The sequence below is a fragment of the Lissotriton vulgaris genome, chromosome 3_1 (assembly GCF_964263255.1).
Source record: "Lissotriton vulgaris chromosome 3_1, aLisVul1.2, whole genome shotgun sequence".
Taxonomy (NCBI): domain Eukaryota; kingdom Metazoa; phylum Chordata; class Amphibia; order Caudata; family Salamandridae; genus Lissotriton; species Lissotriton vulgaris.
In genome coordinates, this window is record NC_141689.1 from 505,143,634 (window position 1) to 505,160,118 (window position 16,485).

The 16,485-nt window shown below is 46.2% G+C and overlaps 1 protein-coding gene across 1 annotated transcript in view; it reads left to right on the forward strand.

Annotated features, from left to right (window-relative positions):
- TBCA (tubulin folding cofactor A) overlaps positions 1–15,987 on the forward strand; it is a 358,316-nt gene extending 342,329 nt beyond the window's left edge. The window contains exon 4 of the mRNA XM_086960748.1: positions 15,687–15,987. Within this exon, the coding sequence (XP_086816874.1) occupies positions 15,687–15,767 (81 nt within the window). The 3' untranslated portion in view covers positions 15,768–15,987. The remainder of the gene's footprint in view (positions 1–15,686) is intronic.
- The last annotated feature ends 498 nt before the right edge of the window (positions 15,988–16,485 follow it).

Sequence of the window (16,485 nt, forward strand, 5' to 3'; positions counted from 1 at the left end):
TGTTCTTGGTGAGGTCCGCCCTGATCAGTGTCCCCTCAGTAGATAGGGCGTCAATAGATGTGCGTACCCCGGTTATCGCCGCCATTAAGTCTTTCATTATGGGTTCGGGGGGGGTCCTGCTCTGCACCACTGAGTTGTTTGTCGCCTGCTCCCTTATGGTTGGGTAAGTCTACCCTCGGACAAGTGTGGCGATCCAGCCTGCTCTGTTGGAACATCTTCGTACCTTTTGCTTTGGACATGGTGAGGCTTGTGTTCATGCGTCAGGCCCACAACGTGCTGGTTACAGTGTACACTGGGTCAGAATTCCGGGCTCATAGAAGAGTTTGGCACAGGACCATGAACAAATAGTCCCTTGAGGGGAGGCACACAGCCCACAAATTAAGCACTTCAAGCAGGCTCTCGCAGCGATCTGTTCCCCCTCCGTGAATCGTGAAGGACTCCTCTTCGGACATCGGGCACGGCGTTGCAAACCACTGGAGTTGGCCTCACCGATTGCGAATAACACAGTCAGTGCCACTCCCCTCGGTGTATATCGGCTGCTGCAGCACAGATCGAGGAGCCAAAGGAGTAACAGGAGGGGAGCGAAGTGGGGGTAGGTGCAGGGGACCTCCAGCGGCCAACACCAGAGAAGCGCAAAGAGTAGGGGGTGCCTGACCTGGAAGCACGAGTGCAGGCTCCACTAGGAGTTTCTCATGGCATGGACAAGGAGCTGCACGCTTTGCTGGGGGAAGCGCAGGTAACTAGAATCCTCTGGCCAGGGGCTGCGAGCTCAGCAATCTAGGCCCCTCACTTGTAGCACATCGCTGTCCCGAGCCGATGCAAGGGTTGCCCGCCAGTTCCCTGGAGCCCAGTTACAGCTGTTGTGGCTGCTCCGGGTGCCAGTCTGTGCAGTTTGGGGGTCCCAGGCAGTGTACACCCCAACTTCAGGTCCGGGTGTGCTCACTATCGCGGGATTGCTAGGGCCGGTAGCGCACCGCTAATGGACGCCCAGAGCTCCCCGGTCCGATGGCAGGGACCCAGCCCCGCCTCCCTCGATCCGCCCCAAGCTGCAGCCTCCTTACCAGAGCGTGCGGCCACAGCGCCTGGACTCGCGGGGGTGTGCAGAGGTGATTTCCTAGCCTCGTGGTGTGTCTGTGACACCCGAGGATGGGGGAGGGAGGCACGCCGGCACCCTCGATATCTGCCACTCGAGGTACGGCTTTTCCTCCCCGCAGGCCCCGATGTGCCGATGAAGATTACTTTGGCTCCTGGGGTCCGATTTTTATCAGGGCTGCAGCACCGGGCACTGCTCCTCTTCAGGTGTCCAGTTTAGCACCTTGAGGACGGATTAGTGTGGCGGATGGATGTGGTAGGCGAGGAGGGCTCCGGAGAAGCCGTAGTAAGTGGCCATGCAGGTGGGCCGCGTAGCCAAGCCCCCCTGACTGAACTACTTGCACACATCTCACTCGTATGCAAAACAAATATGTCATAAAAAAGGTCTCACCTGTACACATCAAAAAGTCCTCCACAATTTTTGAGTTAAGCAAAAAGCTGAAAATCCTGCTCTTCGTGTACTCTAATTTACCTTCCGGAATACCCCTACTACTTCCATAGTCGAGACTAGAATCACAGCTGCTCAGCGCCAGCATATCGTACTGGGTGATTGTGCTCTTCACAAATGCACATAACAAATCCCCATGGCAACCACCTCTCACCAGGCTAATTTGGTGGAAAGTGGTATTCAGTAGAAAAGATAAATTCAGCTTGAGCCATCCAGAAAGCTGGCAGTGAGCCTTTGCTGCTGAAATAGTCGAGCATCTGCAAAGATGCTCCCTGGCCACAGACCAGCCTGGGAGCCACCTTGTTCTTAGCTAACACTGTCTAGATTACTGAACTACTGTGTCCGCCATATTACCTCTTGGTGGTCTTAAGTTAAACGCAGATAAAGTGCCACCAGTTTCATCAATTGGTCAGGTCTTGCGCATTAGCATCATTGTTGAAGCAATAGTTGAAGCAATCGATTTTCCCAGCCCTCTGTTTTCCAATTATTGAAAATGTCTGACTTTACTATGAATTAATCCGTCTTGTAGCTGGGGGGAAGGGGAGGTGGGAGGGGGGGGTCCGCCCCAGGCGGCACCTTTTTAAAGCGGCTGAGACGGACTCGCGGGCGGGCCGGCCTTCACTCACTCACTCACTGAGGAGGCCCGTTGCGGCCGCGGAGGCTTGTGAGTAACTGTAGTGCGGTGCGGTGGCCCGTGGCCGGTGGCACTTTACATGCACACATATTATCACCGAACACTTTGAGTTTGACCCGTCACCTGCCCAGCCGTCAGTTCATCTGATTTCAATATCTAAAGTAAATAGCACACAGCACTAAGGTTAAGCAGTAAGCACACAATAAATGTTGGTTCCGACTTCCGAATCAATCACGTGATGTCATAGTGTGAACCCGACCGTTGTTGGGGGGCCCCCACCTCCCAGCCTCGCTCACAGAGCCGTCAATCAGTGATAGCGTGCGCGGTGCGCACAGCCGCAACCAATGACGCCCTGTAACATTTTGGGCCAGCCCTCTCGCCGCTGCACCATAGTGTGACGCGTTACGCGCTGCACGCTCACCTAACCGCCCCAGCGCCCCTCCCGTCGTGCCGAGCAGTCGAGGAGTGTGGAGACCACCACCATTCTTTTTGTCTGGCCCTGCTGCTCAGCTTTACAGTACTCAGTACTGTCTCTCTGTGGGCTGTGGGTACGGGCGGGCGGCACGCTGCGTGACAGGCGATAAAATAATTGATTGAGGTGAAAGAGAGTCGGGTCGGACGTCGGAGTCGAGTCCAGTCAAATGGGGGCCCCAGCCCGGGGCAGACATACCAGGGTGGTGGGGCTATGATGCATTATAGCTAAGCTGCCAAGGTTTCAAATCGCTATGTCTGACGACATCTTCATAATTTCAGTGTAATTAGGAGTGACATTTCCACTACTATGAGTAACACTGTCTAGCAAGCAGAGTATCATACAATGAAGACGAGCGAGTCAGCGAGGGAAACTTATAAATATTTGAAATTAGACTCACTGTCTTGAGCATAGAGAAACCCTGAGAAGATCTTAAAACTCCAGAGATGGCCGATTCACATTTACGAACTAAATTATCAAAATCATGTCACCTAGCAGTCTGAAACCTTGGCAGCTATGAAAGAGGGTGGGCATCACTTCACATGACAAAGCTTTTAAGACCATGTCCATACTTACATATTTCATAAAAGTGTCGATAGGAAGTATGCATAGCTTCCAAGGTTTCAGATTGCTTATGTGTGACATTATTATAATTTCAGTGTAATTATGAGTGACATTCAACGACTATAAGTGCCACTTTTTCACGAGTAAAATCTAGCAATGATGACGAGGGAAACATATAAATATCAAAAATTACATCCATTTGAGCAACGAGAAGCTCTAAGAAGATCTTAAAACTGCTGCAGAGGACCAGAAATGGAATGGTGCGGTAGGACCCGACTGTACCAAACGGGATGTGAGAGCCCCGGTGCGGATAATCTCAGCTGCATGCTAATAAATTATGATAGTTACTTAGTCACGATAGCCGACTCACAGACAGTGCTGCCAAGTTTTCAGACTGCATATGTGTTTCAGTGGACTTGTGAGTGACATTAAACAACCAAAAATGTGGTGACACTTACAGTAGCATTGTTTCTCATGTAAACCCAAGCAATGATAAGTTAGATAAATAACAGAAATGATATCCTGTTGAGCAATGAGAAGCTCTAAAAACATTTTGAAACCGCTGCAAAAACGCAGAAATGTAAAGTCACTAACGTACTGCCCCTTTCAAGAATGACAGACCTGTGAAACAATTGGGGCCCCATGATATTAAACAATAAGTCTTTGAAGGCAATACAAATACACAAGTCAGTATTACCCTGTTTCTCTTTGTGACACACACTCGGACATCTGCAGGAGTGATAGCATTAACCTATGAGGCTTCATAATGTATTGACTAATAAGGAAAAAGGCTAAAATAACGCTAATTAGGCAAAAATAAAAGAGAAGGAGCATGTTAAAACAAGGAGAATAAAACGAATCACTTTAACCATGTGGTGGCTGTTGTCCAAGTCAGGAACATGCAAAGAATGAATGTGATGGGAAAAGGTTTATCTCATGGACTGTTGTGAACGTAGTCGGTAAAGATGCACTGCAGGGGCCACCTTATTCATAAGCAAATGTTGTAATATGGAATGTAAGACGTTTCAAGTAACTACAAATATCAGCCTCAGATGCCTCTAAATAAAAAGCGGACATCTCTACAACATGTCACGTGGCTCTTCTAAGAATGAATACCAAGAAGAGCAAGGACTAGCGTTTAGACTGCAGAACCATAGGACCCTAAACCGGATGTGATGGTCCTAGCACAGAGCTAAGCTGCCTCAGGCCTGTACCATAAATTAATCAGAGTCAGCTGACTCACCTACACTAAGAATTAAGGGAGTGGTATGCTTTAAGATTACACATATTAAAATATTTGCACTTATGTAACTCACATCTATAATATAGGAAACCTGTGATGCCCATGCATTTGTGAAAATAGAAGATGCTCACATGTTCTCAGTGATTTTTATGGAGCAGGGTCCAAGCATATATGCAATTCACCCATATCTAAGTCAAAGGCCTGACTCGACATGTTCCTTTTTCAATCTGTATTCAGTTCGCATAGGTGGCACTGCAGGGTTCTTCAGTCTATCCTAACACATTTTGCTTTTGCACACAAACATATTTTCTCAAAGCCGCCATCTGGATTTAAAAGCTCTGCATCAACTACTGTATTAGTAAAATCCTTTAGGGATTATTTTTAAAAATTCACTTGCATACATTCATTAGTGGCTCTACCCAGAATGTATTTGAAGGAGAAATAGTGCATTCTTATGCCCAAATTGTGGATACCTGCAACGGTGTACAGTTCTGGTTGTGCATTTTTGTATTATTACTTGCAAAATGGTCTTGTGTGCATTTCTGTATGCAGTGGTGTGGCCTCAATTGTGCTGTGCCTGTAAGCGTTTGCTGCGGCTTGCACTACCACACTCCCACCAATTGCACCTTTCGAGCAACATAACAGTGTGAGTTTAAGGAGTGCAGCAGTCTGCTCATCCTAGCCAATGTAAGGAAAGAATGATGGAGGGCGGCGGGCCTCTTAGGATTACTGCAAGGCTCCTAACTTGGATTCACGCTAGATGTGCCTGACTTCAGACCTTAAAGAGGCCCTGAAAGACATCAGGAGCTGAAGGAGAGATGCACTATTACAAGCTGGTTTTGTGTCCCAAGAGCACACGTCTTTTCATTCCCAGGGAGTTGGTTGCTTCTGCTTAGAAGTAATGACAGGGCGTGACCCCTGGTTGTTGCCTTTGGGCCACCAGATTTGGCTGTGTATCCAGTCTGTGTTGGCAAGGTGGAGCTGACTGACCCCTTTGTGCTGTGTTTAGTTCTAAGGGCGCACACAGTGAGTCAGTCCCTGTGATAATAATTAATTTGCTGTTTTTTAAAGGTAAAGAAACACAGGCTTCGACACTGTTAAGTTGGTTTTGGGTCCCCACAGCACATCACGTTTGTGCAGGTCTCCACTGCTTTAATGGGGGGACTATGATGTATGGTCATTTAATGGTCATCTGTAGATGATGGAACCCTGAACAGTGTCATGTATGTGCATGTTTGCTTTCTGCTAGGGGTAATTGTTCACACAGCTCTCTGATGGATGTCACATGTGGTTTTTCTGAGTCCCCAAATAGATCATGCAGTCTGTGTGTTCTCTTTTGTACTGCCAGTCACCGGTGTATTCAACTGTCTAGCCTTTGACCGTGTCATGTATGTGCATTTTTGCACACTTTGAACTATTTTTCCATCATCTCAAGAGTATCCCTAGTTTACAGTATTGTGGCTTTTTACCGTTATTGGTTTTGTGTTAAGTCGGCCTTGTCTACATGGAAAAGGTTGTTTATGAAGCCATGCAGATGGGGGGTGGCGGAGCAAATAGCTCCTTTTTCGAGCAGGGAGGTAACCTCTGCATCCACTAAATCCACCTCATGACGTAAGAACTGAAGTGGTCTGGGGTGTGTAGTCTGACGTGAGGACCCGTAGAATTCTATACTGAACCCCTGAGCCGTCTGCAGGACCCACGCATTGCTTTTGATTGTCATCCAAACTTGGAAAAAATTCACCAGACGGCCCCCGACTTTTATGAGGGAAGAAGGGTGAACACTTACCAAATTGGAGGCAGCAGTGAATTTGTTATGTCATCTTCCTCTGAAGTGCCGGCCACGGGTTGGATAGAAGTTTCCAAAACAGACTTGAGCTTGGTATTGGCCATGCCTGGAGCCTTGCCTTCTAGGAGAATACTGGGAAAAGGACTGGCCGGCCCAGTGGCCCCTGCGGAAAACCCTCTTTATATAGGAGTGAGTTTTGTCCATTGATGTGAATGTATTAACAATTTCCGAGCTTCTTTATAAAGGCCTCATCAAATAGTCCCCCTTGTGCCACTGCTCCCCCCTCAGAGTCCGCCAGGTCTCCATGTTTCGGGTCCACTTTTATCAGAAAGGAATGTCCCTGCTCCGTGGAGAGCACACATTTAGCGTTGCATATGAGAGCAATTGCGTGCTGTACCCACCACAAGAGGACCTCCAGGGAGATGAGATCATAAAATTTGGCATCTTCAGCCATATCTAGGATCTTGGTCAATGGACCGCCATTGTCCAGGAGTTTATCCTGGCACGCCCGCCATGACCTATCAATGCCCTTTCTGGTATCTTTACTGAATTTGGCTTAGAAGTTAGCCAATCTGGGATCCAGTGCAGGGGTCAGGACAACCTTCCCATCCAACAGTGGGCGAGGTAATTTGGCCTTGAAGCAATGACTGGCTTCTTTCCCTAATGGGGCTCTGATTCTTCATGCCCCGTAATTGATTGGAGAACTGGGGCCGAAGACTGGGGTAGTGGGAGAGGAGTGCCAAGGCAGGGAAGGACCTGCATCATTTGTGTCCCTGTGGGCATAGTCATGTTATGTTATGTTATGTTAAATTAACTTTTTGAGCGCAACTAACACCATTAGGTTTCTTGGCGCTTTGCTGGGGGAGCCGGAAGTGGATGCAGAAAGAAAACAACTAATTATAAAACTCAGTGAAAAGAAAGGTAGTCATCCCTGGGGTGCTGGGAGGATGCCCGTCTGTAGACCCTTTGGCCGGATCTGGGGGTCCTCAGGCAGAGGAGAGGGCTGGATTTGAGTCTGAAATGCCTGCCTGAGGTGCACAAAGGTGTCACGAACCACCCCGCCTCGCCGGTACATTTAGCCCGGTCAGTATCTGCAGGTCGGGATGGTGGCAGGGGTTTAGGGGCAGTGTGGTCTTACAGTATAGATCTTTTTACACACTCACACAAAATTTGCTGCGACCAGTGCTGCTCCATAGGCGTCGTGACTTCCTCCACAACTCGATATAATAATGCATTTACTGCATCATAATAATCTGTGTCCCACTGGAGGCCAGCCAAGAGGTACCAATCATACTGGACATCACTGTCCTCTTCTATGCCACTGGTCAGGGAAGCAAGCAATCCCAGGTAAAAGGGCAGTTAAAGTGCTTCAGGAATTTGCTTATGTGCAGCACTACTGGAGAGCGCTTAGGACTAGGATCAGCGCGAAGCACTGTAGAATTTTGTGCTGAGGGTCCAGCGAATCAATAATAGGCAAAGCCACAGGTCTACAGGAGTCTAAGCCCTAGGGACACCACTCGCCTGGTATTGAACTTTAGAAGATTGGTGAAATAGCCTTCTGGGAGCGTGTCCCCGCAAGGCTGGGTCTCTACTACTACAGACCGTTTGGGGTGGTGTATAAGAAAATCCAGTCACTACTGACACTTGCAATGAAAGGGCGTCACAATACCAAATTCTTTCAGGCTGTATGCCTGTACAGAATCCCTATACAAGGGGTGTCACTCTCCAGTGGCAGCAGAGTCGCAGACAGTGGGCGCAGGATTCTTGCTCCTGTCTGACAGGAATTTCAAAATCGCGTGACACCAACCATAGAGAAATAGCACTACCAAAGGTCACTTAGCTCAGGGAGGACCTCTCCGCACTCTGTAGACTAGGGATAATAGTATCTGGTTGCGTATGAGTTCAAAAGCACAACCTTGGCAGAAAACACTATCACAGATTAAATAGTTAAACCCTTAAAAGAATAACAGGAGTAAAAAACAATGTGACTAATTTGGGTCCGAGCAGCGAAAAAAGACGCACTCAGGACATAGACAAAGGACTATGAAGTGGATGCTGCCTCAGGATTGGCTCGTTGTGAACTGTTGGACGGATACACAGAGCAAAGTAGCTTGAGTGGGAATACGTTAATTAATATACAAGTTAATACGTTAGGACTCTGCCTTCTCCCTAAAAACAGACTTTAGAGTGTGATTATGTCTAATGTAATGTATTTATTTATTTATTATTAATTTATTTATTAACAACATTTATAGAGTGCGAACGAAGGCCCGTGGGCATCTCGGCGCTAAGATATCTGCAGTATTTAACCAGAGAGGGGAGGACTGAGTTTAATGATTAAAAAGCCAGGTCTTGAGTTGTTTACAAAAGGACCAAAGCGAGGGGCTTGTTTTAATTGAATGCGGCAGAGTATTCCATAGTTTAGGAGCTGACACAAGAAATGTTCTGTCTCCCCATGAAACAGATTTGGTACGGGGTACCACAAGATCATGTAGACTGGAGGAGCGTAGTGATCTGGGGGGGCAGAAGGGGGTCAGATTTTGAAAGAGAAAATCTGGTCCCAGGTTGTGCAAGGCCATGTAAACTATTCAGAGAGTTTTGAATTTTATTCTGTTTCTAATGGGTAACCAGTGTGAGTCTCTGATGGTTTCCGAAGCAGATTGATATTTGGGGATTCTTCCCAGAAGCCTAGCGGCTGAATTTTGAATAATTTGCATTTTGTTTAGGATTCTTTCTTGTGCGTTTAGGAACAATGCGTTGCAATAATCCAAGGTGGACAGTACCAGGGAAGTAACCAAGGTTTTGCCAGCTGTATCAGGAAGGAAGGGAAGGATTTTTTTGATGAGTCTCAGTTTGTGAAAAGCGGAGGAAGTGGTCTGATTGGCATGAGGGAGAAAAGTGAGGCAGTCATCTAAAATAACTCCCAGATTCCTCACCTTGCTAACAGGCTCAGGAGGAGGACCCAGTGACAAAGGCCACCAACGGGAGGACCATTCCGGGGTCAGATGTCCGAAGATAACTACTTCCGACTTGTCGGAATTTAGTTTTAGGCAATTGGGGGACATCCAATTCCCTATTGCCAGCATGCACAATTTGAAGTAGTCTGCTATTTTATGGCCATCATTCCTGATGGCAAGGACCAATTGAGTGTCGTCTGCATAGGAGGTAAGGCTCATCCCATGTGCTCGGATGACATTGGCTAGGTCCGACACATAAATGTTAAAAAGTGTTGGACTAAGGGATGAGCCTTGAGGTACTCCACATGGCAGCGACAGGGTGGATGAGTGGAAGGATCCCATTGTAACCACCCGAGTCCTATCAGCCAGAAAGGAGGCCAGGAGTTTCTTGGCATTTTGTTGGACACCCATGTTTTCGACACTGTCGATCAAAATAGCGCGATCGACCGCGTCGAAAGCCGCCGACAAGTCAAGCAGTATTAAGACTGCTGTCCCTCCGGCGTCATGGATGGATCTAATATCATCCGCGGCTTTAATCAAGGCCGTCTCCGTCCCATGGTATTGGCGAAAGCCAAACTGAGATTCATCAAGTAAGTGATGTTCCTCTATGAAGGCCGAGAGTTCTAAGTTCAGTGCTTTTTCCGCAATTTTCGACAAAGCTGGGAGGCTAGCGATTGGACGGTAGCTCTTTAATTCTTCCATGTCGAGATGTGGTTTCTTTAACAGAGGTTTGATGAGGGTCTTTTTTAAAGTGACTGGGTAAATGCCTGTCTTGAACATGGAATTACAAATTGTAGTGATAGCAGGGAGGACCACTTCAATAACAGGTAGTAGAACTTTAAGAGGACATGGGTCGAGTGCAGATCCCGATTTGATAGAAGATATGATGTCCATGATCTGAGAACTGGAAACGTCTGCAAACTGAGAAAGAATGGGGCCGGTACGGGAGACGGAAGACGAATTAGAGGAGGTTTTAGCATTGTTGGCAAAGGCCGAGTAAATGTCATTGACTTTACTAAAAAAGAAGTTGGCCAGAGCGTATCAGAGCGATTGGGAGGGAGGTGGAGTCAGGTTAGGTGAGTAGCCAGCTAGCTGCTTGGTGGTTTCATACAGTGCCTTGTTAGAATTTTTTGCTAGTTCAATTCTTTCACTGTAAAACTTTTTCTTGGCCTCACTAATTAGAGTTTTCAATTCAATTCAAAAAGTGCTTTATTCGAGTATTACTCATAAAAGCAAGACATACAAACATATAATAAAAAGCAATTAAATTTACGTAGTCAATCAGACAAAGCACATTACACAATTTAAACAATTAAAAACTATTACACAATTTAGGCAATTAAAAACAATGACACATCATATATACAGGTGCAAAAATCATTACTGTTAAAAAATACCAGAGGGATGATATTCATAATAGCAATATAAAAATCCTCAAAAATTCATTCCATTGAAAGTTCAAAGTTCAAGCCGATGACACATTAAATAAGCATAAACAGAGAATAGACAAAAGTCTAGCAGTCTCTGGTCAGCTAAAAGATTTACAGAGAATAAACATTAGTTTAGCAGTCTCTGGCTATTACTAAGCAGTTACAGAGAATAGACAACTGTCTAGCAGTCTCTGATCAAGTTGATGGCGAGTAGTTAACTTACCAACAGTCTCTGCCTTAAAACCCACGCCCACCCCAAGTACTTTGCAGTGGCAATATTGATCCATTCTTCAGTAGTGGATTTTACAATACGCAGTGCCACCATGCTACTTTTTGTACCTAAATTCCTACACATAGGAGCCAACCAGGCTCGCCTTGGGGCAAAATATACTGGGCAACAAAACAAAAAGTGACCTAGAGTTTCTTTTCCTACCACACAGGCTGGACAAAATGCTACCCCCCCAGATTTCCATTTAGTTGTTAAATTACGAAGGGGGAGCGAGCCTACCCTCAATTGGAATAGCAATTTCCTGTCCATGGGGTTCGTTATGTAATCCCAATACTTTTCATAAATGGGGTACATTTTAACTTCTAGGTAGCTAGTGGCCATGGTCCCACTATTAGTATTGAGCATACTCCTATTGGCAACATATTCCCAAAAAATGTCTTTTAAAACAGACTTAGAGAGAAATAAAGCCCCAGCAGGATCGGTCCATAAAGCATATAGTCCTAAGTTGAACAATGCAATCTTTAGTGTTTTAAACCATCTGATTTTATTATAATGGTCAGCTTTAATAACATCAATGAACCCTTCCGCGTAGTGGGAGAGCTCTGGCGAAGTACTGTGATCGTCTGTAGGCCTGTAGAAGATTGGGCAGAGTTCCCGGCCCAACCCAACCTTGGCCGACCTCGGACGGCCTCAGACGGCCCGCCCTTTGCCCGGGCTTTGCCCCGGGCGCTCCCGCGCGCAACTCGCGGGGCGAGAGGCACTCCTCCCTCTTAAGGGGCGCTCCGATGGTGTCAAGTTGGTCGCGCCACACCCGCCGGGGCAGCTGGGAATTGTAGTCCCTGCGGCGGTGGTGGCTTGCTGCGACTTCGGTGGCCGTTCTTCTCACGGCGGCGTTAGCACTCCTGCTGCACACTCCCAGGAAGGATGAAGAGCCGTTCCCCTTACGGCAACGTTAGCACTCCTGCAGCGTGCTCCCAGCAATGATTGAAGAGCCGTTCCCCTCACGGCAGCGGTTATGGCCAATACAGGTATTTCTGGCAAGCGTTCACAGCGCTCGCTCGGCGCTCCTCCCTCTTAAGGGGCGCTCCGATGGTGTCACGTTGGTCGCGCCACACCCGCCGGGGCAGCTGGGAATTGTAGTCCCTGCGGCGGTGGTGGCTTGCTGCGACTTCGGTGGCCGTTCCCCTCACGGCGGCGTTAGCACTCCTGCTGCACACTCCCAGGAAGGATGAAGAGCCGTTCCCCTCACGGCAACGTTAGCACTCCTGCAGCGTGCTCCCAGCAATGATTGAAGAGCCGTTCCCCTCACGGCAGCGGTTATGGCCAATACAGGTATTTCTGGCAAGCGTTCACAGCTAATTAGAGTTTTGTATTTGGCCACTGTTTCTTTATACTTGGTTTTGGCCTCTTCAGAATAGTCTTTTCGCCAGTGCCTCTCTTTGTTCCTGCACTGTTGTTTCTGTGTTCTTAAGGCCTCCGAATAACAGGGGGCCGACGGGGCGGATCTGTTGCGAGATCGTTGTTTAACTGGGGCCAGAGCGGTGGCCGCAGAACCCACCCACTCGTAGAATTGTGTGGTGGCAGTGTTGGGGTCAGCTGATAGGGAAGGATTGGAATTGGTCAAGAGTGTTTTCAGGCTGGAGCAATCAATGTCGTTCCACGCCAGGAACGGCTGACGAGGATTAGAAAGTGACATGGGGGCACCGGAGTCGTGAATGGTCAGTGAAGCCAAGATGGCATGGTGGTCTGACCAGGTGAGGGGAAGGATTTGGGTAACATGTAAATCCACTAAATTAGTGAAGATGCCATCCAGTATATGGCCCCCATCATGTGTGGATGATTTAACCAACAATGGGAGACCAAAGGTTGTCATATCTGCTAGGAAAGCAGCAGTGTCTTTATCTTCAGGTTTATCAAAATGAAAATTGAAGTCGCCAAGGACAGTGAGGGAACTGTCGAGGGCTGACGATTCCAGGATGAACCTAAAGTCAGAAATGAATCCAGTCCTAGACCGTGGTGGTCGATACAGGAGGATCCCTTTAAAGTTGTAGGAGGGGGTCAGCTTAATGGAAAATTGTAAGGCTTCGCAGGAGGGTAGCGAGATCATGTTGGTTCTAACCGTGAATGCGTAGCGTAAAATGACTGCAATCCCGCCGCCGCCTTTTTTACGCTGTCTATCCAATCTATGGATAGAAAAGCCTTTGGGAACTGCAGTCACTAAATTTGGGTCGGACGAGATGTCCATCTAGGTTTCAGTCATGAATAGCATATCTAAATTTTTATCCTCTATCAGATCAAATATGTCCTGTCGGTGTTTGCCGAGCGAGCGGACATTAGTAAGGGCAATTGAATAGGATTTCAGTGATTTATCATTGTTACTGGGAGGGAAATTCAGATAGAGGGGTATCGACGATTTGCAACAAGGACAAAGTTGGGCAGAGTTTCCAGCAAGGAGCAGTGGGTCAAGTATAAGGCATAACTGATGATAGGGGGGACGCCATTGCAGGAGCTGATTCACTGTATAAGTGCCTCGTGGGGCCAGGGGATGAGGACCTGGGGGGGTGGCCCTTGGCCCGGTCCAGGCGCGGACGGGCGCAGACGGGCTTGCCTTTGGAGCGCCGCCGGCGCACCCGCCCGCTGCGCAGACGGGCGGATCTGTTGTTTATATCCATAATTGGGAGGGTGGGAGGAACGATGAGCTAGACCGCCAGCCTTCCCCTGCCCAAGATGGCGGCTGAAGTGGCTAGATGAAGTTACCAGCGCCTAGTAACGGCGGTGCTGTGTCAGGCGGTGGGAATCAGCTTCGGGCGACGCTAATCTCGCACCAAGGTGGGGGCTACTAGTTAAAAGCTAGCAGCTAAAATATATACAAGTTTTAAAAAATTGTTATTATTATCTCAATAACAACCACGATGTCAGCGTGTCTAAACAGAGCACAAGAGAGCGCAGAGTTCCCCCGGCTTCCGCCTCAGGGGTGAAATAGGCAAATACCACGGGGGGGAGATCGCCACACTCTTAAGTATCCTGGGAGGGCGGGAGGAACGATGAGCTAGACCGCCAGCCTTCCCCTGCCCAAGATGGCGGCTGAAGTTACTAGATGAAGTTACCAGCGCCTAGTAACGGCGGCGCTGTGTCAAGCGGTGGGAATCAGCCTCGGGCGACGCTAATCTCGCACCAAGGTGGGGGCTACTAGTTAAAAGCTAACAGCTAAAATATATACATATTAAAAAAATTGTTATTATTATCTCAATAACAACCACGTTGCCAGCGTGTCTAAACAGAGCACAAGAGAGCGCAGAGTTCCCCCGGCTTCCGCCTCAGGGGTGAAATAGGCAAATACCTGGATTTGTGAAAAGCCGTTTAATAAATACAGTAACTTTGTGGTTTCCTTTGCCTCTTTGTTTGCATGCAACTATCAAACAATGTTCAGAGCTTGTAAATGATATTGTGGCAATATTTACGCAATGTTTGTATAGCAAGTTACCCCCAGTAAGATTTTTGGGGAGTTTTAATCAGAATTGTTATCCCAAGATAAAGTTGTCTTTAGTGATATTTTATTGGTATGCGTTCTCATATAACACATGTTAAAATTTCATTTTCTTTTCCTGTTACCTTATGACTACCAACTGTACTTAAATAGTATTCAGTTCAACATACCTCAGTACATATTCCTTGTAAAAATATACTTGCTGTATATAATTAAAAGAAATGCAGCTGCACCGAAATTTTTAAGAATGTCTTGAACTTGACCTTCTCTTGATGATTTTGGTAGCAAATGTGATGACATACGGTGCTAAACTGGAAGCGCAATCTGTTGCAAACTGCTGAAACAGAATCTCTTGCAGAAAGTGCTTTACATAGCTTGAGCACGGGATAAGGAATGCAATGCTGTGCCAATGTTCTGAAAGGGCAGTACTCAAATAAGAACATCAGAAGCCATGTAAATTGCCTCAGAACAGTGTTCAAACAATACTAGCCTAGATCCAAATTATTTGCAGGCCTTGGAAAAGGTTTTGTGTTAAGACTTGCAATGATCCTTGGAAAAGTTGAACGGCTGATCTGTGCACATTAGATTAATCACAAGGCATTGTTTTGTAGTCTCAGCTCGCTTTATGATAGACATCAATGGGTAATTTATGAAAGTATTTCTTTATACTGCTGACCCAGTGTCATAGGGTTGCTTTTGTCCTTGTGAAAAAGTAAGATCTAGCAATGCCCCTATATCCCCTATGTCATAGTATCCTGAGCCAGTTGGGAGTAAGAACGGCCAATCCACCTTAAGGTAGAAGCTCTTGAGCTTCCAGCTCTTTTACATTACAAGACACTAGGGTGTATCACAGGTTAGAATGAAACCTGCCTTCCGTTAAGTTGGGATGGTACCGCCATGTTTGCACCAGTTATCCTAATTTTAAAGACGACTCAAAATAACCCATCCAGTTTGTTTGCAGAATACAAATAGAAAAATATGTCACAGATCAAGTCCAGGTTGGAGTTCCACATATTTACAAAGCCCAACAGCTGGTACTTTGGCGTTCATCTGGGTGACATCAATTGTATCTTCTTTGTATGTATGTAGCTCTCATGAGTATTACTTTATTAAATTCAGAAGTACTTGGTTCCTGTGATAATACTGACGAGATGAGACAGTCTTCTTGCATTTTACCCACTGTGATTTCTCTGCTTCCTCTGACAAGGGGTCAAAGAATATGAGTTTATAATGAGGGCCTTATTTGGCTTACACTCACTATATGAATTATTATAAGTCTTAGCAAAGTGGATCATTTGTTCTTTATGAAATTAATATTGACTTTTTATATTTTCCTCATTTCAGGAGAATGAAAAGGAGTTGGATGAAGCAGAGGAATACAATGATGCACGTGTAGTCTTGGAGTCAATAAAGTTAGAAGCATAATATTTACTAGTATGTGATGTTTTTATACATCAACATAGTGATCATTCCACTTTGTTTTAAGAAATTCTGAGCACTGCTGAAGTATATTGCCTTGCATTTGAATGTGCTTACTCAATGAGATTCCACCTCTGCTGTGCTAAAAAATAGTTGAATTCCAGCCAGTATGATTGTGTAAATCACTATACATTGAAAACGTAATAAATGTTTTGCCTCATACACATGTAAGACTCTGTGTATTACTTTCTCTGCTAAATGTTTAAATGTGACTCTGTTGATGTTTTGCCTCCTGAAACTATTGGTCACTATTATTAAAAATAAACAGCGTGCTAACGTTAACAGGTTTGCTTACAAAATCTAAAAAGTGGCACACATCACCCACCTTTTGAATTTTATGCAAAAGTAAGAGGTTGCCTCTGATATTTAATTATACACCAAATTAAATTGACTGTTCAATTCTTTTTTAAGTTGTGAGTATTGGAAGCCTGCTCAAGATCACTGTGAGAGATAATTTAGCGAGGGTAATTTTGTAGTAAATATTTTTAATATAGCATTCTTATTAAAACTAGAACCCAGCTAGTAATGCATGGAACTGCATGATACTTAAACAACAAAGATGCATTAGCCTAACCACTAACAGTTTCAAAGGCAGTAGTATTTTCTTATGCCGTCCTGCTATAAATAAGGTGAGGTTACTCGAATTAATTAATTTTGAATTGCA